Consider the following 23,271-nt stretch of genomic DNA (forward strand, 5'->3'; position numbering starts at 1 on the left):
GAGCACATAATGTCAGGAAGTTTCGTAGCATCTTTATCTGTCTGTCTGTTTGTTTGTTTGCTTGTCTGTTATCAACAAAGTTACAGACGGATCTTGATGAAAGTTTCAGGAAATGTTGGGAATGTTACCAGGAACAGATGATTACATTTTGGTGATGATCCAGAAGAGATCCTGAATTCTGGATCACTTTGAAATCTTCATTAACATTGCAGTCAATGGAGCTTTAAAATGTGTTCCTCAATATCTCGGTTGATTATTGACCGATGTTTATGGAGTTTGGCACAGTCATGTAGGGTGGGGTCCTCTAGCTCACCACCGAATGTCATCTGGATCGGATCTTGTTTGCGGATATTATCAATATTTTTCCAACAATTTGGGGTACATATAAGTTTGCGTTTTGGTTTGGCATATAGTTGAGTCAATCCCACATCGGAGCAGGTCAACAGATTTGTTCCACTTTAAGCGTTCACAATTAAAGTTTGTTTCTGGAGCACATAATATCAGGGAGTTTTGTGGGAGCATCTTGCAAAGTGCAGCAGTTTATTTTTGTCTTCCTTTGCTCAACCATCGGCACCATAAATTGATTGAATTTTAAATTAGAAGAATCGGCTGCACAACTTGACCGCCATAGCTCCCTGTTTAATCGGAAAAAAGAGAGAATGACTGCGATTCATCTCCACTGTAGGTTTAAGAAGACGTTGCATGCTTTTCTGGCCCATTTAAGCCTTTAATATATCTTCCACCAGCTGCATAAATCATTTACTCACTAAAAATGGACCCAGTTTGGACCTCAAGTGAAGTTCTGCACAGTTTTGCTGAAGTCAGTTTTTATACCCAGCAGCACTCCTGAAAAGAGACACAGACACATTCAGGTAATGTACATTTATCAGTAACAACTCTGACTAAACTATTTTGTATGCACTTTTGAAACCTCTGGTGCAGTGAATCAAAAAACCTGAGGCTATAACCCAAAAAAATAGTACAAAGATTCAACAAAAAAGCTATCTCAAATATAATAGAAAGACACTGAGGCATGAATAGTGTGGGTTTTTTTTTTATGTATCCCATTCCTTGTGTTTTTCACCTCTTTGAGTGCTCAACCTTCACTAAGGCAGAAAGAAAATACCTCAGCTTCTGAAATTTATGACTATTCTGACTCCGTGCAGTTCTTCACTTCTCTTTTTCTGATGCAGTCCCTTTCAAAATCTCTTAGGACTCTTGTGTGCATAATCTACTGACATGTGCTGAATTGCAAGTATGATATATTAAATGCTTTATTTATATAACTTCAGATTTTGTGAACTTCGCTCTGAGCTACCAGATAAATAAAGTGATCACAGAATTCAATGAGGTTAATGCAGGCGATGCACCTTTCCTCCATCCTGCCAACAGGTGGAATGTTTGAACCCATCACACACTGCAGCTGGCAGGTGATGCTGCTGGATTATCTGATTCTTCCTTTCTACCCACAGCAGGTTTTAATAGTGATGAACATTAAATAGTGATCATAGCTACAATTGAATAACAATTCAGGGCAAAATTCAGCTCTGGTCATTTTATGATGCCGTTTTTCACATCATTGAAATGATTTTCAAAGTTGGAAGTTATCTGGTAGGATATCACCAGTTTCGAAGTGTAATTTATTTAATCATCCACAGTTTTGTTTGGGTGTAACCATCTAAATGTTCATATCTCCGTGGGGCGATGGCTTTGGGATGAGTCAGAGCTCATGCTCCCTTATCCCAGGGGAAACCTAATTGAAGATATATTTATCAGCGCTGTCTCAGCAGGAAGATGGAGCAAGATGCCTGCAAAGTAGAAAGGTTTCAGCCCGAAGAGTGAATTAGATAAACCCGTGCACAAAAGGAGCCTATGTTCTGTTCTTCATATTCATTGTGTGTGATAAATAATCCAACAAAGGGATGTGTCAGTTAAAGTTTGTAATATGCTAACATGTGGGGCTTTGCAGAAATAAAGAAAGTGCAGTTGCAGCAGCGTTTCAGTCCGTGTCCACGGAGCCAGATGGCAAATGTTCTCTGAAGCGTGACAACACATCATTGCATCCAGCACTGTAGAACTGTCATCAAAGGAGGAAGGAACAAGGAGCAATTCCATCAAATCGTCAGCTAGGATCTTTGTCACGCCCCCAAAGTCGAGCGCCCAACAAACGTTCAAGTTTGTCCAAGTTTGATTGAAGAGGTTGCGCCTCTCTCACCTCTGAATGAACAGATTCATAAAGAGAATGCTAATACTCCTGGGGTGTCTGATTGCCTTTGTGGCTTCGGTCACTTCTTTGTTTTGTGCTCCAACATTAGTATAAGCACCTGGACCCTCGACCAGTCTCTCAGAACTGAAGAAGTAATGTTCAATAGTGCCCCTTCCCACAAACTCTAACAGAAGTTTTCTGGACCACCTTCCCCACAAAGGCCATCGGACATAAGAACAAAAGATCTAAGCTAGCAGTTGAGTGCCTTCTCCCAAGCTGTAGTTCTCAGTCCTCTCTGTTCCTCTTCGGGAGAGACCTCACCGGTGATCTCCAATCACGTGAGCAAAAATGGCCAACAACATGCGCGCCTGCCACCAGTTAGATTTTCAGCTCTAGCAATTTTAGTGGAAAAGCAATTAGGATTTGGAATTAGTGTTCAAATTAAAGAGGAATTAATCAGGCTCAGAGATGAACCCTTTCAGGCGTGGCTACCACTCTTTGGATCTCTGGTCGCAATCATCTTCACCGGACCTACCCCCCCCCCCCCCCCCCCCCTCACCGAAGGGAAAGGTTGCAGCACCGACTGTGATTGAACATCCCTCTATCTCCCTCCCTACTGGGACAAAATGGTTGATTATATATTGACGCTGCCTTTGGTGGAATAGCGGTAATTGTTTTCCCTTTCCTCTGTCTTTCCTTTGAGTCTTTTCATTTCCTTTATGGACAAAGTGACGAATCCTGCTTTGAAACTTAATGATGTTTGAAATGGAATCTGAGGCTACAATTATCCTGTCCATACAGGCTGTCAAAGAAATTATGATGTCATCTGGTCTCGGCTACGGCAATGCAAACAGCTGGAACTGCTCAAACCCACAAAGGCACCCCAATGTGCCACGAGTGAAGTGTCTCTTGTCTTGGCTAAAAAGTTAACATTTGTGATTTGGAAAGTTGTGAATCAGAAATTGACATTGGTACTTCAGCTCTAGCCTGATTTTGATTGCTTTTAATGTGATAATGAACATTGCGGGTTTATTGCCTGCCCTGCATGGCGCTCACCGCCCACCATCATTCTCGCTTCATGACTAATTCAGAAGACTAGTTCATTAGTCACTAAAGTCATGTTTTGGTCCCCACTGACATGAAAATATTACTCGATTTCAAAAAAAATTTGGAATCATCACAAATTTTAAGGTGTCCAATTATTTTTAGCTTGAGATGAAGGAAATAAAAAAAATTGCTGCCATCTCCCTTTCCTACTTCAGGACCTGTGTCCTTGTCTGCCTCATTATAAAAAAATGTCTCCACTTACACTGTCTTCCCTTCCTGGCATGTTAGCGCTTCCGCCATCCCTTGCCTCTTCGTTCCCACTCCGGGGAGCTGGTGGTCTTTTTCACTCGGTGGCAGCAGCTGCCTGTAAGCAGCTGTCTGATTGAAAGTGACATTTTCAGAGAACCCTGCGAGAGAGGTGATCTCTCCTCTTTCCAGAACAAAGTGCTCCTAATTGCCTGGTTACATTTGCGAGCATCGGCTGACAAAGTCGTGCAAATCAATAATTCTGCTGCCGGTATAAGCAGGGACACGGCTCTGTGAGGACACACACACACACACGCACACACGTGTTCTGATGTGCACATGTACCGCCTGGAAGTCGCAGAACTCTTCAAGCACAGGCTAACACAACGCCGTCCCTCCGCCTCACCGTCTCTGCTGTCTGCCTTAAATGGCGTTGTTTATCCGTGATTCTAAGACAAATGGGGAGAACGCATCGGAGCATTAAGGGCAGTCACGGCGGTACTGAAGGCCGAACTAATGGATGGTGGGAAAAACCGAGCACTGCTCATTACTAAATGGACTCTGCAGATGCGGAAACTTTGCCTCTCTCGCTTGTTATAGTACAAAACGGCACAACTTACCAAAGAGGCTTATTTAACAGATTTGTTTGTGTTTTTGTGCTTTTGCTCTAAAAGTTGCTCGGCAAAGATAACGTTGCAGAAATTTGCGAAGTCTAATTGAAATGTTGTTTTTAAACAAGTCTCGTCATTTTTTTTTCTAACAGTAATAGGCCCACAAGGAGCCTTTATTATAAATCAAAACGCACTGCAAAGAAGTAAAGAACGTTGAAATGAAAGTCTTTGTGCTTTAATTAATGTCGCCTATCATTTTGCTGTCTTTCTTTTTTTGCACAACCTCCCTTACCTCCGCTGTGCTAACAAATCTTTTCTCCGCAGGCTCGTCTGTGATGCAGGTGACGGCCGCCGACTCGGACGACTCCACCACGGCTAACGGCATGGTGCGCTACCGGATCCTCTCTCAGACTCCCCACAGCCCCATCCCCAACATGTTCACCATCAACAGTGAGACCGGAGACATAGTGACAGTGGCAGCAGGCCTGGACAGAGAGGTCAGTCTCAGTTGCAAGCATTGCATCCACAATGTCTACCAAGAGGAGATGGTCGCTTTCTACTCCTCATTTACAGAATCATGATGCAGCATAATATACTCGCGGTAATTTAGCGTGGACCGACTTACGATCAAATCGGCTTACGACAAAAATCCTCGGAACCAATTGTGGTCGACCCCCTCTATGGTCACATTTTACAGATAGGTGAGAGACATGTACATTTGACCAGGTGAGAATGTGAGTATGCAGTGATGTATGAGGTGCAGATGGGGGTCAGCAGGGGGCAGAGATCAGTAAGGAGGCATGTCTGGGGGGGAAATCTGTTCCTCAGTCTGCTGGTCCTGGATCAGGGGCTCCTGAAACATCTGTGGAAGAGCAAGAGGGCAAACGGTCTGTGAGCAGGTTGAGATGTGGGCTCGGCGCTCATGTATCATACAGTTAGTTCACCATCACCCTAAACAGTGAGTGGCAGTAGGCATATTAGCCCAGGAACATGTCTAATTTAAAAAAGGCAGGATCAACCAGTCCATTAAAAGTCACATACCTTGAGCTAGTTTTCCAGTTGATGATGAAACGCTTGCATTGAGTCTTCATCAAAATTCAAGCTGAACTACCGATCCTTGATATCCTCAGATGCCAAGTGGTGATGAAGCAGATGATGACATTTGTGTTGATTTTTGCAGCCAACAACAGAATTGATATTCTCCAGCCCACTGGCCATCTCCTCCTCCACAGCGAAAGCAGCCCGTCTGCTCTTTACTTCATTGACTGAATATTATGACTCACATAAACAACACTGAATATTACAGTTTGTCTACCCGGTGTAAGATACATTCATGCCCAGTGTCGTGTGTAGCTTGTTCACAAGTATTGGAGTTTCCAAGCAACATTGCCTCTCGCAATCGGAGGGCTAAATTCAAGGTGAAATAGCCGGCCGTTCTCCCTTAACAACATCTGCGTCACTGACAACAGATTTTGCAGCTTTCTCTGGGGAATGCTTTGTTTTAATTTAATATTATTGCAATCAATAGTACCGATAATAGGACGTTTAAATAAAACCAGGCAAATCTTTTCTCTTTAACACTATACAGATAGGAAGTGAAGGGATACAGTTTGGAGTAGCCTATGCAACAAAGGTGCAGGTCCGAAGCTGGTTGCTTTACGCTAAAATAGTCAGGGTTTTATGCCCCATTCTGACTGGGAAGGTCAAAGTCATCAATCTTCACTTCTGACCGAACTGAACCTTGCTTTGACCACCCAGCCGTTCCTCACGTCACCAGCGTTCGGAGTTACTCCACCCGTTTCTCGCCCACTCAAGGGACAACTGGCCAATAAAACCAAAACATTTGCTCATCCATTATTTCAGCTTCTCTGCAGAGCTCCATATCACATGCACACACACATAAAACGCCGTGGCGGAGTGATTCACAGCAGCTTGTGAAACATCAAATTAATCAAGTGTGGGTTCGCTGCAGTCGGGGCTCGAATCTATTATAGCTGCTTAAATTATGTTTGTTTGTTTTTTTGTGCATGCATTTTTTTAATATGCTATTAAATAAATAAAAAAAACAGTGTGTCATGCCTTTCCGAATTTTCCCTTAAAAATTCCTGCCTGATCCGGTTCACCAACCAGCCGCTTCTCAAAACAACGCATAGAAGCCAATCGTTTGATATACAATTTATACTGTAATCAATATAAATTATGGGCTACTCTAATCTGAAGTTGGCGTGTGTGTGGTGCGGGGTTGATTTAAAGCCGGGGTCCGTGCCTCACTGCCGTCTTTCGTCTGTGTGGATCTGCTGCTCGCTGTGGTTGCTAGCCAACCCACACACCACCACCACAACACTCAATATGCCTGCTCCAGCTCCCATCTTACCCTGCTAATGAGGAAAGTCATGTTTACCATCCTGATCATCCATTCTGAGACCCGCCTCCTTTCACACACGGAAAAACAAATCATTAAACTGCGGTGCAGGATTTTTTTAAAAAGAATAAAGGATGAGGCAAAATCAGAAACATTTTTAAATTCATATTAGGAGGGCAAACTTTTCCTCGTAACTTAGTTGGCCAATTTTACTGCCGACATTAAAACACTTTTGACTGTTTCCCATAATGTTTATATTCTCAGAAGTCCCACTGGTCTCTGTCGGCGTTAAACCCAGCCAGGCAGCACTTCTGAGATTTGCCAGTTTCACAACTGCTAGATTAACTTATTTGGAGATCAAATATGGTCTTCATGTCAAAAACAGTACCAGCTTTTGTTAAACGCGTAGAAAACATCAATGCCCATTCAGATCTCGTACAAAGCTGGCACGGCATGATAGCGTGAGACACTGGGACAATAAAAAAAGACGAGTCTAGTGAGAGCACGCCAGCTCTGTGTCCCTGTTTCCAGCTTGGCCCGGGCAGCAGCACCAGCCGATGTGAATGAGTGAGAGCTCATTAATCAGGACACATCAAGCCAGGCGCAGTCCCACCTGCCTCTGAGCCTCCCGCTCAAACTGGGGCACATCTGGGAGTTTACCCACCTGCTGTCAAGGTCATCAGCACAAGTGCACAAACAGTCTCAGACGCATGGGCATGTGTTCGTATACGCGCCCGTGGCATTTAGAAGCCACAATAATACAATATGAATACGCATACGCACTGTGTTGGTAGGAAATACCTGATAAGCATCTCTGCTGAACACACTTTGTTTTCTGTGGCCACCCTCATGCCTACTGTGACATCGTCCCCATCCATCGGGGTGGTGTCTAATTAGAATATCCATGTGCTAATTACGGGGTGAAACAGGTTCTATCATGTCGAGGAGATGGGGGGGGCATGGAGGTTAGCCGGGTATCACTTACCACTGACACCTTTGAATACAAATTATTGTCTCTACCACCAGCGCCTCCTTCTACGCCCATGACCACACATGCTCCGCATCGCAGCCCTAACAAGCTGCAGTATTCAGTAAACGTTCCTGACTCCATACCTCCTGCACATCCTGCACATAAAGTGGTGTGTTGCATGTGAGAGTGTCTGGACAGAAAGCAGATGAAAGCGTTTGATGGTTTGGGTTGGGTTTTCCTCGGTTCTGTACAGAAATGCGACAGCCTGCTATGGAAACAATATATTCATAATGAAGCAGCAGGTAGCGGGCAGAGCGTTAGATGTCAGGGTGCTGCAGCTGGCATGGATGTTCTTCCTTTGTGCCCGCTCTCTCCATGGCTGCCAATCCATTGGCAGCCATGGAGGGCTGTCCCAATCTTCCATGATTGTAATGGTCTGGCGTGACATGGTGTGGCGTGGCCCAGTGCCAGGGTGTCCACGAGGCTGATGCCAGAATCTACATTAGACTGTCTTGCCATTGCTGGGAGCGCCAGCAGCCTATAGCTACATTACTATCTACACATGCTGAGAACTGGCAGTTCATGCTGCGCAACAGGAGTTGTGCTCAAAGATGGAGGACAATGGAGGCAGCGGTGATTTATTAGAGAGATCGCTTACGGGCTTGACTGGCAGGCAAGTATTCAGGTGTGCAGACGGACAAGCAGGTTGTCACAGCCTGGCTCAGGGAGCAGAAACACAAAACAGTTGTACCTGAAAATAAGTTTGTTTATTTAACTGAAAGACAATCGTAATGAAAAAAAAGAAAACGCCTTGATGACGAATTTCCACCACTCAGGACCCCGTAGGGAGAAGCGTGATGGTGCTGTCTTCAAACAGGTGGAGGTAGAAGAAGCCAACAGGCTGTGAGACGTTGGCTATAAGTCTGTTTGATGTGATGTGAATGTGGCTGGAGGACGGAGCAGAGAGACAGACTGCGACGGGGTTTTATCTCAGACTCTTAGAAACCCTGCGGGATCTTCCTGAATTACCAGTAGTGCACGGTTTAATGTGTATCGTGCAAATACTTAAACGGTGCCCGATCTGGACTTGAAGGAAGGCACGAGATATGAATAGGATGTATTTTGTCATTTATTTAATCCTCCTCTTTAGGTATATTTATTTCAGCGGTGTATGTTTTTCTGGGAAACCACTCTCCTTACTCGGTTAGACATCACCTTGCAATACAATTTGGACAATTATTTCCCCTGCTTTGTTCGAGCTAACAATGTCTCACGGGCGCACAGGTCCATTTGATTAGAAACCACGAGTAGCCGTTTTCTCCACCTGTCCTGCTTGCTCATTGGCTTGACTTGTCAAGCAGCTAACATCGGTCGCCTGGAGGTATTTTCCTATTTTTCCATTTTCTTCAGACTACTGGGTGGTAAACTACCTAATTTGGTCTCGGTGAAAAAAGCAGATTGGGTTTTATTGTGGGTGGGTCTCCGTGTACAGGTGTATCTGTAGCCATTGATGGCTTTCAGCCTCTGCAGACGAAGGCCTTTGGGGAGCTCCAGGCTACTCCAATTGGTCACGAGACAAAAAGCCGTATTTCCTGCCAAGACTGGACTCCAATCTAACGTAGAGATTTTCTGTTCAGCACTTCTATAAGACTAATTAGAGAGGCTTTTTCTGGCTTGTTCGGGCAGGTTTAGACAGCAGATTGTGTGTGTGTGTGTGTGGTGCTTGTGCATGTCTATCCCTGGTGTAACAGTCCGAGTGCCCCACCTGTTCCCACTCACCGAAGCGTTAACGGATATGTGTGTGTGCAATAGAAGGGTCGTGAACTCACAACTAACCTCAGACGATACAACCCTGCCTGATGGGATGGCAACAGCGATACATCCTACAATGTGACAGCTCCACCTGCTGGCTCCACTCCAGACATTTATCCTTACCTGACAACCAAAAAAAAAAGGCTAAAGTCTATTAGCTTCCTACAGCCATCTGCTGCTATTTCTAGATTGATGTATGTGACCGGAACTAAATGAGTCTGCAGAGAGGCACATTTATTGGCGGCTGTATTTACTGATGCGCTCTATGAGGGGAGATGGTATTGATATTTCATCATGAGTCTAATAAACGGTAGCCAGTATTGAATTTTCATTAATAGGATTGGTTTGGTGCAGATTAACAAGTCTGTGCACCTCATAACAACTTGGAGCGATGCGAAATGAGTCCAGCTGGGTGTCTTAACCAGCCTCAATGGTTGGCTGAACCAACAATCGGCTGTATTCTTCTCTGCTGAAAATAGAGTGAGGAGAAGGAGGACGATATAGGGATGCACAAAGAGTCTCTGGCAGACAGACAGAGACATGGACTTTTAGGAGAACAGGCAGGCGGGGAAATCTGTTCGATCAAAATGTGAAGAGAAAGATGCCGAGAGATGAAAAGAAGCACAAAATGCAGGTTAGGGTAGAGAACCGAATAAATTGGTGTGTAAGAAAAAGCAACAACTAAAAGAAATAAAGCAGCAACCCAGCAAAAGAGCAGGCAGTTACCATCCAATTGACACCTCCAAGAGCACTGCCCTGGATTTGCTCTTGTTTCTGGCATCAGTACCCCAGGTCGTCGTGTCCAAGCATGACCCAGAGTGAATACGGCACGACTAACCGAGCAGCGGGAGATATGCATTCTGGATGCTGAAATCAACAGACCCTGTTTGCACAAGGCCGGCCTGTCCTTGACGGGCGCTCTCTTTCACCCTTAGGCTTTGCTCTGTCACAATGGAGGTTTGAGTCAAGTGGATTAATAGGGACTGAAAGAGACCACATCGGCTTTACGCTCAGAGAAAGTCCTCTCTCCAGTGGCGAGTCTGGGGACAGAATGAACTTTCAGAGCCGTGGACAGAGGCTCGCTTCTGTCGCTACGCAGAATATAGATGAAATGTCTCTTTTTCGGCTCTGTCTAAACAAGGCAGAATGTTTGATGATGCGCCTTGTCAAAGCACTGTAATATCGCAGCGTGGGTTGCAGTACATTCTGCAGCGGCTCAGCCTTGCGTTAACCGGGCTAAGTACGGCCTGTCCACCTCTGGGTATTATCTGCAGCGCTGTGGCACATCTTCGTGTGACGGCACCTCCATTAAAATGAAAGATGATCCAGATCTGTCCCCACGAAGGAAAGCCGGGACTTTAAAGGAATAATGGATGGGCCTTTTAGCAACACATTGCTCCCTCCCTGCAACTCTGCATACGTCTCAGTGTGTGTGTGTGTGTGTTTCTGTGACTGTTACTCAGCAAATATGGTGCTCTAATAGATGTCCTTTGTCTTCTGTGGATGGAGGGAAGATATGCGTGCAGGGCTGATAGTCGGGTGAACTTTTCATTGATGCATGCACTTATTTATTAATTCATGTGGCTCACTTTGTCATTGTCACCAGGCAAAAAGTATTCATCTGTTGATTGATGCCTGCGGTTGGGGATTGTTGCAGCATTCAATCCAAATCCTGAGTGTGCTTTCTCTTTCTTTTTCGTCTGTGTTTGCAGAAAGTGTCCCAGTACACGATCATCGTCCAGGCCACGGACATGGAGGGCAACTTGAACTTTGGTTTATCCAACACGGCCACCGCCCTTATTAGCATCACCGACATTAACGACAACCCCCCAGAGCTGACAGTCAGAACGGTGAGTCGTCAGCTCTTTTGAAAATGTTTGACTAAATGAATCCCTTGATGGGTGTTTTTTTTTTTTATACAATCATGCAATAAAAATGTATTTGCGACACTATTTCATAGAGCATTGAGAGGAAAGCGGTGCAGGTACATCATGTGATGTAGACAAAGAGACCCCTTAATGACGGAAAAAGATGCTTCAACATTAAGTTAGATCAAGATGGGTTTGTCTGACAAGGAGCCATGCTACATCTGGCATAGTTAACTGTAGCAGCGTGGATGGTTAGGTGGATTGTTTGCTTTTGAAAGGCTTTTGATGAGGAATATTTGGAGGCGTGTGCAACTTGTAGATGTTGTGCAAGCATGCATGCGTGCCATTTCTTTCCTCCATCTTTCCCTGCGTACGGCAGGCCGATCAGCGAGGCGAATCAAACGCTGACCGCGGCTCGACAGGCCTACAGGATTGTAGCTGCTCTTTTATGCGAACGCCTGGATTCCTGACATTCCTGAGGGAGACAGATGCCGTCTGCAATGGAGCTCAGAGGCAGAGCAAGCAGTGTGTCAGTCGTCACACACTGTGATCCCCGTCTCCTCGGTGGAGCCGTTGGCAGCGTGCACACCAGTGCAGTTCCAGCCTCATGCTCTGATAAGAGCTCCCAGCTGTCAGGAGTAGAGCTCACCGAGCAAGGCTTCCGCTCCACTCAGAATCCCTCTGTCCTCCGTCTGTGGTGGCGGCTCCGGAGCTCTTCTCCGGGAGGGAGGAAGGCCGGAGTCCTACGAGCAGCCAGAGAGACGGAGTGCTGTGTTTCAACATTCACACGGAAACACTTAGACATGGTCTTTGACCTTCACATGCATGTACGCGCATACACAGAGACTATAATGACTTGATTTGTGACTCAAAGAGGACGAGTGAAACATTAATGAGAAATATGTTTGTTTGTCCTTTCTTTAGACACAAACAGCAAAGACTTTTCTCTTCACGAGATGCCGTTTCCACTGCTTTGTCAATCTCTACTCTTTTGCTTCCCACACACACATCTAGACTCGGAGCAGTTCTGTAATTATTTGAGCATGACAGACATGGGAAGAATCCATCGCTCTCTACAAGAGGCATAGAGAAAACATAAAGACGCTAATTAGGTGACATTTCTTGCCGGTGCTTTAAAGCCAAATGTTTGATTCCTATCACCACATGGCCTTTAAGGTGCCACGCTCGTGCTATGTTCTTTGTTTTTGTAGTAACAAAAAAGACAATCGTACACTATCCAGCTAATCAAACTGGCTAGTCAAGTCTATTACACTCCTGCAGATGCGAGCCCAGCGGTTTCACGTTCGCTGAACTGTGATAAGTAGCTGCAGGGTCGCTCGAAAGCTTTGAGAGCTTAAAATCCAAGACACGAGCTTACAGATCTGAATAAGTGTTATTTGTGAATCTCCTGCAGAACTGCAGCCTGCAGCTCTAAATGCCTGAACGCATTGGAGTGCCACTCACCACTTTCCTCAGCTTTCGATCCTCAGATTTGATTTATGTTGAGACAGAGTTGCTATAACAGCGGCTTGATGTGTATGTATGGCCAAAAAGATGAGGGCGGGAAGACGCCAGCTGTTACATCTTTATTACACCTTAATGAAGACGTAACGGCTGTCGTAAGTGGGCCGATATTTTGTCTGATAGCAGTCTGATATTAGAAGTCTGTTTTGGTGGCATATATTCCTAAGTAATGCCATCATTACCGTTTTGTTTTTGGTTTTTAACAGCCCATTTAGGAAAGGAAGCGCTCCTTTGCTGTCTAAAAAGGGAGCTGTTCAGGCTGCGGAGTCAGTTTCGGTGCAGAGGTTGTGGATTTTTCCAGGTTTAGCAGCGTACTATATGTAGATTTATTTTTTTTGCCTGAAGAGACTGCAGCTCAGACATATGAAGGTTAATAATTATTAATTAATGTGTTACACCAAGCTGTTAATTTAAATGCCTCTGACAAAGCAGTGAATCACAGATATATATTCTTTATTAGGCCCCTTCAGTCCAATTTGTGTCGCTGCTTCCATCACTTGTTTAAGTATTAATGTCACTTACTGTTGTCTTTACATTCAAAATGTCCTTTAAGGCTGGCATCAGTATCTCTGTAAAGTCTAACATCATCCAATCAGAAACCTCCAAAAAACATTAGCATTAAATCATCTATCTTTCCTTTTCCCATGTTAAGTCTTTACTCACTGGCAGACTAAGTTCCCATCTGTTGAAGACCTGCAATTGAATTTTATTCGTCCCATTTGTTTGGGTTTTTTTTTTCTTCCCCCCCCCCCCCACACTTTGTAACTACAAAGTCCTTCAGGAACTCTGCGTCTCTAGTGGCTTATCAATAAGCCCACATTGCAATTTAGAAAGAGTGTCTGTTTTGGAAGCATCCTCCCCGACAGTCGGCACCATTATGTACGCCTCCGAGGGAGCGTATTCCATTCAGCTGTCTGAAAGCATGGCCCAAACAGGCTTGGAAGGCTTGCAGTAGTTTTTGTGCTGAAGCTTTTGGGTGAAAATGAAATGGAGGAGCCCGCACACCAGAGACTGGGAGTGCATATTTAATTTGCTCTGACCTTATAAGCCTGGTCTGCAGGAAAAATCAATGTGGATGCTGTTTGGTTAGGACGCTGCCTCCGCCCCTATGATAACCATGAACGCATTAACACTGATTACTGTCCGACAATGGAAGCCATTACTGTGTGTATGTGTGTGTGTGTCTACCTTTGTTGCTGTAAGTTAACACACAGCAGTCCCGCCCAACTACAATGGGAGCCTATCAGCTTGTGCCAAACAAGCCCAAACGCAATGCCAAGCCAATCAATGTCCGCTTCAGGGTGTCACTGACTATTCCATCCCCAGCAACTCAAGCAGAAAAAGCCCAAAGCATTAAAAATGATTATAGAGTATATATATATATATAAAAAAGGCAATACACAAACAGTAAAGTTCGAGATTAAAAATTAGATTAACAAAATTAAAAAATGTTACACGCTAAACATGACTGTATTTAATAATTTGACACCTCGCCCTTTCCCATTCCTTCTGATTGTCAGCAAAGCGTTGTTTCATGCTGTAATATAACCAGGATCCTTAGCTAAAGATGATTCCTACACTGCTTTAATTACAGTTCTTACTTCATTGCTTATTAAGAGCTAGGTTGGTTTAAATTACACAGGTAACTACTGAACTGAACAAATCCATTAGCTCAAATAATGGGTTTCATATGAGCAGACATGAAGTAAATTACATTAGCATAATGGATATGATTCTCTAATATCCACATTCAAACAATTAGCATTCCTTTTGTATGTTTTGTTCCTCCCCTACCTTTCTAGCTGGTTTTGCTACCACTTCCAGTTCACATGTTCCACGTAACGACCGCAAAAGCAGTTTGCTTTCACCATGACAATTAAACAAACAGATTAAAGATTGATAACGGCATCAGGACAGTAAATAAATCAGCTTATCAACATGCATTAGTAGGCTGGAAAATTAGTGTCGCCATAATATCACCTTTACCCTTCCTCATCCTCCTTTCTCCTTAGTTTTCGGGGGAGGTGCCAGAGAACAAGGTGAATGTGGTGGTGACCAACCTAACAGTGGTGGACAGGGATCAGCCACACAGTCCCAACTGGAACGCTGTCTACCGCATCGTCAGCGGCGACCCGTCGGGACACTTCACTATTCGCACCAACCCCATCACCAATGACGGCATGCTGACAGTGGTTAAGGTAAAAGGAAGCCGTGCAGGTCGGCGTCCCCACTCCAATCCAGGGGGGGCTGATATTAAGCAGCACCTGATTGCTTCCTCTCCAGCCAGTTGATTTTGAGATGAATCGCGCCTTCATGTTGACCGTCGTGGTGTCCAACCAAGCCCACCTGGCGAGCGGCATCCAGTCCTCGCTTCAGTCCACAGCGGGAGTCACCATCTCTGTTCAGGATGTGAACGAGCCGCCCGTCTTCCCAGCCAACCCCAAGACAATCCGCTTTGAGGAGGGTGTGCCGGCAGGGACCACTCTCACCGTGTTCTCGGCTCAAGACCCCGACCACTTCATCCACCAGACTGTCAGGTACGCCGCAATATGGGGATCGGGGGGGGTAACTTACACGTAATGGTGTCGCATGAATGTCCATTTAGAGTCCCGCTTGTCTCCACTGCAGGAACTCATTTGATTTGGAAACCCTTGCTTTGATTGACGCTATCCCGAAAAGAGCAAAAAGAAATATTTCATATTATTGACATATTATTTCTGCTTATGGTTTTACCATCTTACCATCTCTGTTTGCCCTATAAGAAGCAGGAGCCAAAATAGCAAAGTTCAAACTGTCGAGCATGTCACACAGTTACTGGGCTGTAATCTGCACGGTAACACCAGATAAATGCTTTAGAACCTTATCGCTGGCTAGCCAGTGTTAGCCACCAATGACCTTGCTTATATTTAGACCGTCTATCACTATGGCGACGTTCTGGTGTCATAGCTGCTGTTGAATCGTCTCCCATGACGACAGATAACTGGCTCTCCTCTGACCTGAGGGAGAAGCACGTCCTCCTCTTGGTCAGATTAGACTTGTCGAAGTCGACAATGGGATTTATAGACTTTATCTGCTGCTGTCGTTTCCCACCATCGCATCAGGACCGATGACATCGTGAGATCTGCTGTGGCAGCCACGTGGCCACAAAGAGTAGTGAGAGTTGTTAAGAGTGTTGCTTGACTTCTCCGCATGTAGGATGCGGTTTTCATCGGCCTTCATGCTCATGAGCCGCCGCCGCTAACATAATCTTGGTGAACATATCCTCAGCTCTCTATGTATGCAGTAATACTTTAAAGGTACTTGGTCAATATCGGTTTATATGGTAATTAGATTTGATTGAGAATCAAACAGCAGTTGGCTGATGTGCGTGTGTGTGTGTGTGTGTACAGGTATTCCAAGCTGTCAGATCCAGCTAACTGGCTGAGGATCAACCGGACCAATGGTCAGATCACCACCATGGCCTTGCTGGACCGAGAGTCCACGCACGTCAAAAACAATGTGTACGAGGCGACGTTCCTGGGATTCGACAATGGTAAGTCTGGTAAGTCGGTATGACTGAGTGTGTCATGATTGAATTATGATCAGGGCAGCGTACAGAACAACAGAGGCAGAACAACGTTAGCGGCTAAACTGCCACCAAATAATAACATATTTGCATATTTTGCAATCGGATTAAAACCCAGACAAATATTTTTACTGTTGAATAAGAAATAAAGTTATTCTATCACTGAAACATGTATTTTCTTCTTGAATGTTTTATTTTATGACTCTGGGTTTTGGGTCAGGAAAACACATTCTGTCTTAAAATACTTGTTGTTGCTCCCAAAACGCTGGAAACGTTCTTGATATCTCAGAAATAACTGCATCAGTCTCTACAAACACATACCGAGAATCTCCAGATGGCTTGTAGAAAATAACTCCTTTAGTTGCAGAAAACATCCCGACATTGGTGCCGGGATGCGACTGATAGAAAGGTGCCGACAGCGGCAGCGTATCAACGCCTCCGTCTCCAGATGACTGTTGGCGCATATAGATTTAATCAGGGCGTGATGTCAAACAACTGCTGAAATGTTCTGATTCTTATGAAACAGGTAACTTTAACTTTGTAGTTTGCAGGAATGTGCTGTTGTGACATCTAGTCGCAGGTGATATTAGCGTTTCACTAATTCTTGTATAGCAGCTTGTCAGTCAGTTTAATCAGCAGCTTATATATTATGTTTTATTCTGCTCCTCTTCTCTCTTCCTCTTTGTTTTTTACTCTCCTCCTACCTGTTCTCGTCTCTGTCATTGTCTCGCCGTTGTTGTCTCTCTCTTTCTCAACCCAACCGGTCAAGACAGATGTCCGTCTACTTTGAGTCTTAGGTTCTGTTCAAGGTTTCTGCCTCTTAAAGGGAAGTTTTTCTTTGCCTCCTTTGCCAAGTTTCTCTGCAGTACCTGAAAATGCCTTGAGATGAATTCCTGTTATGATCTGGCACAATAGAAGTAAAATGAATTGGAAATGGAATAGTATTAGATCCACTATATAAATATATTGTGTGAAGCCAAAATAGTGTAGATCGTATGCAGTATACAAAGAACCGCTGATCTTATCTTGGTTAGAATAATAAAGATGATCAGTCAGTGTTCTTCAGCATTTGTCCTGCAACAGTGTACAAAGCTAAAGTACTAAAGTACTACAAAGAAACGCGCTTGCTATCTCTGTTAGGAGGAGGGACCCAGGTGTTTCTTACTCCAGTGCAAAATGAGGGATTTGCTGCCCCAAAGCACACCAACTTAAGCTCCAAGTGTTGACTGCCTATTGATTCTGGGGCCCTGTGTCAACAAGGGAATGTATTCCACTTTGATTGAGATTCTCTTTACTCATTCTTTTCAAGTGAAGTGTAAGAAGCAACAAAGCATGCAGCCGATCATAACTGACAAGACGGTCGATGGCCCTTGGGCAACAGACCTTTACATAGTTGATGCACCAAGTTGGCGTCTGGTAAGGGGAAAAGTTGAAATACTACTCTGACGAGCTGCTGGGATAAACTCCCTGTATGCCTTACTGCATCGGGAATTTTATTCAGCCTGCTGACAGTCTGTGCGCAGGGGGTTGTCAACCGGATATCAAGGCCACAATATATCACAGCACAGCCGTGCACGCGCGTCCATCATCCGGAGTTTATTTTGATTCTTGTGTCACTGAAGTTTTCAGAAAAGGGACGTGCTAAACTGAAAAAGTAGGAACGGTAAATTGTAAGTATCAAACTTGAAAATACCCGCTTTGCAGAAAAGTCAGTTTGAGACATAATATGTTTTTATTTCTGTCACAAAAATGACTTTAAGGACTGTAATACATGTGACAATTACTGCATTTCTTGATCTATGCCTATAAAGACACAAAACAGAGGAGCGAGGTTTTTTTTTTATAAGATCATCGTCAAGGGAAAGATTGCAGCCTGGCGGTGTTTCGACTGCTGTGAAGAACACCAGTCCAAACCGGCGTGCTAAAACACCTGAAGGTAGATCATATTCAAGGTGTTACGCTCTCATTTTCAGACCAATATTCACCCCCAACAAGGAGGTTATGTTTTTGATGGTGTTTGCCTATCTGTCTGTCTCTTGGAAAAACTGATGGATGGATCTTAATATTAAAAAAAAGAAACATTTGAGAGTGTACCCGTCTGGATACACATTGAAAACCCCATTTATGGATTCAAAAATCAGTTAAAAATACACATCAAATCTGATTCTCTTTTACTTCTCCTGGTTGGTGTATAAAGATACCAAGAACAATCTAGAGCCTTTTGATAATGATCCAGATCACCATGTGGACGGTGTAAATCCAATTAGTAGGGGAATGAGCTGCTTGGCGGAGGTCTGCGCTGTCTGAGTGCTTTTTCTAGTTAAATATTGAAACTCTCCGTAGTTCAACATCGTTACAAAGGCTTTCACGGCTCACATTGCAGCGACTTGAGGCGCACCAGAAACACAACTTTGATCACCAGCGGCGCACATGAAAGCGTTCTTATCTCCAGCGATGGAAGCCGAGTGACGGATAAACAGCATTTCACTCGGGCTGCACTTCAGAGACGATGTTCTCTGTCATCAAGGCGCATTAGAGGGTTTGCTGCTGATGCATAAAACATAAATGTGTCCCCCAAACTGATGGTTTTGTTCGGGGCCCCGCCGACATGAGTAAGACTCGATGTATAGCCTTCGAGTCTTTTTCGCCGCCTTTGTGTGAGTCTCGCCCTGGAAGTTTCAGAAAGCAGACGGCTCCAAACACTAAAGCGCCAAAAAACTGCAGCTTCAGGGTTTTCGTTTGTTTTTTTTCTCACGAACTATAGACATCAGAAAATAAATTTTGAAAAAGCCCAACATCTCTGGAAACTGTGCAGTAGGCCTAACAGATAGAATGGAAGATACGACTCTATTATACACACTTTGCCTTTGCGTGGCAGCGATGCTCCCGCTGCTTTGTTTGCACGCCTCACTACAAATGGGCGCTCCGCTTCCAGCTAATCAGCAAACACAACCTTTTGCCGCTCTGCTGTTTGTCTCCCTGTTCAACTCATTTTCTCTCCTCCTCACATGAATCAGCCGGAAGAATTGTTTGGCCTTCGTCTGAACCTTTATCATTAGGCTGTCTCTCAACTCGGCCTTCCCGGTTTTCACTCCGGCTCCACTCGTTTAATCTTTATTCCTCCGCCTCATCTTCACTTCGCGTCTCTCTCTTTCTTCCGCTGTGTAATTACCTCACCGTGTCCTCCTTTGATTTCTCCGTCTCTCCCTTCTCTCCTTCTCGCCTCCCCTCAGGCTCGCCTCAAGCCAGCGGGACGGGAACCCTCCAGATCTACCTGATTGACGTGAACGACAACGCTCCGGTGCTCATACCACGTGAGGCCCAGGTGTGCGAGCGCGCCCGCCCCAACTCCCGGATCAACATCACGGCCTCCGACGCCGACGCCGACCCCAACGTGGGGCCTTTTGTGTTCGAGCTGCCTTCTTTTCCTGCTAGCGTTCGTCGCAACTGGACTATTTCACGACTCAACGGTAATTTTTGTATTCATAACGCTACTCTTGTGTCACATTGAGAAACTGTGGAAATGGCGTAGAACCATTCCGCCCCCCCCCCTGCTGAATTAAATCATAAACCTAATAGATGGGGTGAAGAGACCGCTCTGTGGTATAACCGCTGACATCCATCAGGGAGAGCGGGGATTGCTCGAGCTGTGGGAGAAGTCCAAGTCGAACAAAATGTTTCACAAAGCTCCCAGTGAAAGACGCAGGTGCCACCTAGCGTTGAGGGACGATCGGCCGCTTGTGACAAATGAGATCCATTCATCCGTCTGTCCCCCCAGCAGCCGATCTGTCACCTGCTCCACCCAGATGGATGCATCACAGCAGCTGTCTTAAGGACAAATCTGATGGCGTGCCTGGATTTGTCTTCCACCGAGGCTCTTGTCTCAGCTTGACTGAGTGATAGATGCTGAGAGATGTTGTTGTTGTTGTTGTTTGCCTCCTCTCATACGTGGAATGATGGCTGCTGTTTGGTCACAGCTTTTATCCGCCGTGTCATTCACTCATACATAAGCGTGATATCCTGCTGCCAAAGCTCTCCTGCATCCTTATTTTCCTTCTTTCCTCCAACTCAACTACCCCCCCCCACATCTCTTTCCACTTCCCCGTTTACACTATATTCTCTCCATCATTTTCTCCACCACTTTCCAGGTGACTATGCTCAAATGAGGCTAAGGATCTCCTACTTGGAAGCGGGCGTCTACGAGATTCCGGTCATCGTGTCTGATTCGGGGAATCCTCCCCTGTCCAACCGCTCTGTGATCAGGGTCAAAGTCTGTCCCTGTGATGAAAACGGGGACTGCAGCGCCACGGGGGCCGTGGCGGCCAACGGCCTTGGCACCGGCGCCATCATTGCCATACTCATCTGCATCATCATCCTGCTCAGTGAGTGCATCGCAGCGGGATGAGATTAGATCGATTCAAATTTGATTCCAATTAGAATCCGTGTCTCTTTTTTTTAAGGCTTTCGTGTGAAGCCTCCTGACCTGCATTTGCTTGAAATGTGCTGAAAAATGTACTTTCAATGCATAAAATATAAAAACGAAGAAATGCTAATTGAGATCTGTGCTTAAGTACAAAAAGCAGTAATGTGTATATTTTACATATCGAGGTGTGTATAAATAAAGATGAATGTGTGTAGATGTGCCGCATTTACAGTCGGCAGTGCCTGCAAAACTACGAAATAGTTCAAGAGATGCTAATAATGAGCTGGAATAAACAGCTTGAAGTGTAATATCAATGTGTTTTAAGGAATATAGCTGCAGTATGGAAGCAGCAGAATGTCAGACTGTTTGTGACGACCGTTCCGGTGTCTGCTCCTGACCGAGACGACCGTTTGCTTTTCACAGCCATGGTTCTGCTCTTTGTGGTGTGGATGAAGCGCCGGGAGAAGGAGCGGCAGGCGAAGCCCCTGCTGATCGACCCCGAGGACGACGTCAGAGACAACATCCTGAAGTATGACGAGGAGGGCGGCGGAGAGGAAGACCAGGTACGGGTCAAGATCATGAATGCCTCAGTCCCACTCTATTGTGATTTACACCAAAAATGATTGTCCGACATTTATTTTATCGATATTTTTAGATTCCTTAACCATGAAAACGAACTTTTATCATTTGGATTCACATTGACGTCATTATTAGTTTCAAAGTTATTCACAAAAAGCATCACGTTCAGTAATGGCGGATTCTTCTGGATCTGGATCCAGAGCCTTTGAAGATGCAACAAATCCGTTTGCCCACTACTGATTCCACAGCGTCTTGGTAAAGACCAGCAGAAACAGAAGCTCCTTTGTGGAGGTAATCAGAGAGATATTATTGAAAGAGTCCAAAAACACAAGGAGGAGGAGGAGGAGGAGGAGTGTCACACCCTGAGGAAGACCAAGCTGCTCTGAAGTCCGATGCTTCTGTGCTTTACCCAGATGGCTGCAGAGTGAAGGGGCCATGGGCGGGGTGGGTGTTTTCTCCCAGCATCCTTTGGGCTCCATGCAGACATCGCATTGACACCACAGATGCTCGGGCGACGGGTTGCCGCTGATGTTCAGGGCGGTTTTAATCCCCTGCTGTCCTGGGCTGTGCTTAAACCGTTTTCCATGCAGGAGGCTTCCTGCCGCTCCTCGGTAAAAGTTCAAAAGGGGCTTGGCACTGGATGTTTCAGCTTCTTTTCAAAGCGCGGTTGATTCTATACTCTGTCCACCTGCTCCATCCCAGCGCCGCTGATTCATTTATTTATTAAAGCAACAATCACCTCCTTGGTGTTATTCCTGACATTGATATGCAGCTTGTTATCTGTTCATTCCCCTGCAGGATTCCTCCCGCTATGAACTCGCGTTACCGTTTGTAATCTGTTTTTGCGACGACGGCGTCGCCTGCATCGGTTACGCCACTGATTTCTCTCCACGTCTGTGATTTGCATTCATGGGCGTACAGAGGGAACAGGAGGAGGCTCAGCGTTTGAATGAGCCCCGTTCGTATTGGGAATTTAACAATTAGTCACACTACGTATAATGATGATTATTCAACCACAGCTGCTCCGTTATTCTTTTTTTTATTGCTTAAGACTTTCCTTCTAGCAGGAGAACGCTGAATTCCGCAGCACTAGTTTGGAGGAAAGGTTTCCCTGCAGGTCATTCTTGACTTGACAGGATGCAGGTCCAAGTCGGCGAGGCCAGACTGGACTCGATTAAAATGCATGCACCAACTTTGGAACGGAGTTTTCTGAAACAAACGAAACAAAAATCGATATATAGCAGATATATTCCGTTTTTAAATCCGTGTAAAATATGCACGCCCACTCAAATAAAAACAGAAGGGACAAGATGGCGTTGACGTTGTTCTGATTGGCTCCACCTCCTCCGTGCAGGACTACGACCTGAGCCAGCTGCAGCAGCCGGAGTCGTTGGACCACATCATCAATAAGTCGACGGGGGTCCGCAGGGTGGATGAGAGGCCGGTGATTGCTGAGTCTCAGTACCCCGTCAGACCCAGTCTGCCCCACCCTGGAGACATCGGAGACTTCATTAACGATGTAAGTTGCTAAATGTTTTCTCCAAATCCATTTCCTCCCCCCCCCCCGAGGCTGGACGGTCTCGCCGTGTTCTCGTAGCGCTCGCATCGCCTTCCTGATTTTCGCTCAGCATGAGTTCTGGTGCGCGGAACATCTTATTTTCCGGGCCAAAACGCAGTGATTTATTCCTTCCTCTCAGTAAAATGATAATGAATAATAATGAAGTGACAAATTTCAACAGCATTGCTTTTCGGTTGGTAAACAATGGCGATCGGCCAACGTCCGGTCTGGAAGAAAACGCTTTCCGCTGGCGGAGATCATTTCATTATCTGTCGAATCCTTCGCATCTCCAGGGTCTGCGGGCGGCGGACAACGACCCGACGGCTCCTCCATACGACTCCCTGCTGGTGTTCGACTACGAGGGCAACGGCTCGACCGCCGGCTCCGTCAGCTCGCTCAACTCCATCAGCTCAGGCGACCAGGACTACGACTACCTCAACGACTGGGGGCCTCGCTTCAAGAAGCTGGCCGACCTTTACGGAGGAGGGGGCGACGACTGA

At 45.4% G+C, this 23,271-nt stretch overlaps 1 protein-coding gene across 1 annotated transcript in view; it reads left to right on the forward strand.

Annotated features, from left to right (window-relative positions):
* LOC137898258 (cadherin-4-like) overlaps nucleotides 1–23,271 on the forward strand; it is a 42,013-nt gene extending 18,742 nt beyond the window's left edge. The window contains exons 4-13 of the mRNA XM_068742277.1: nucleotides 4,435–4,607; nucleotides 10,967–11,104; nucleotides 14,659–14,844; nucleotides 14,930–15,183; nucleotides 16,036–16,178; nucleotides 19,445–19,681; nucleotides 20,360–20,593; nucleotides 21,058–21,197; nucleotides 22,568–22,732; nucleotides 23,065–23,271. Of these exons, the coding sequence (XP_068598378.1) occupies nucleotides 4,435–4,607; nucleotides 10,967–11,104; nucleotides 14,659–14,844; nucleotides 14,930–15,183; nucleotides 16,036–16,178; nucleotides 19,445–19,681; nucleotides 20,360–20,593; nucleotides 21,058–21,197; nucleotides 22,568–22,732; nucleotides 23,065–23,271 (1,877 nt within the window). The remainder of the gene's footprint in view (nucleotides 1–4,434; nucleotides 4,608–10,966; nucleotides 11,105–14,658; nucleotides 14,845–14,929; nucleotides 15,184–16,035; nucleotides 16,179–19,444; nucleotides 19,682–20,359; nucleotides 20,594–21,057; nucleotides 21,198–22,567; nucleotides 22,733–23,064) is intronic.

This window comes from Brachionichthys hirsutus, chromosome 8 (genome assembly GCF_040956055.1).
Source record: "Brachionichthys hirsutus isolate HB-005 chromosome 8, CSIRO-AGI_Bhir_v1, whole genome shotgun sequence".
In the NCBI taxonomy this organism is placed as follows: Eukaryota; Metazoa; Chordata; class Actinopteri; order Lophiiformes; family Brachionichthyidae; genus Brachionichthys; species Brachionichthys hirsutus.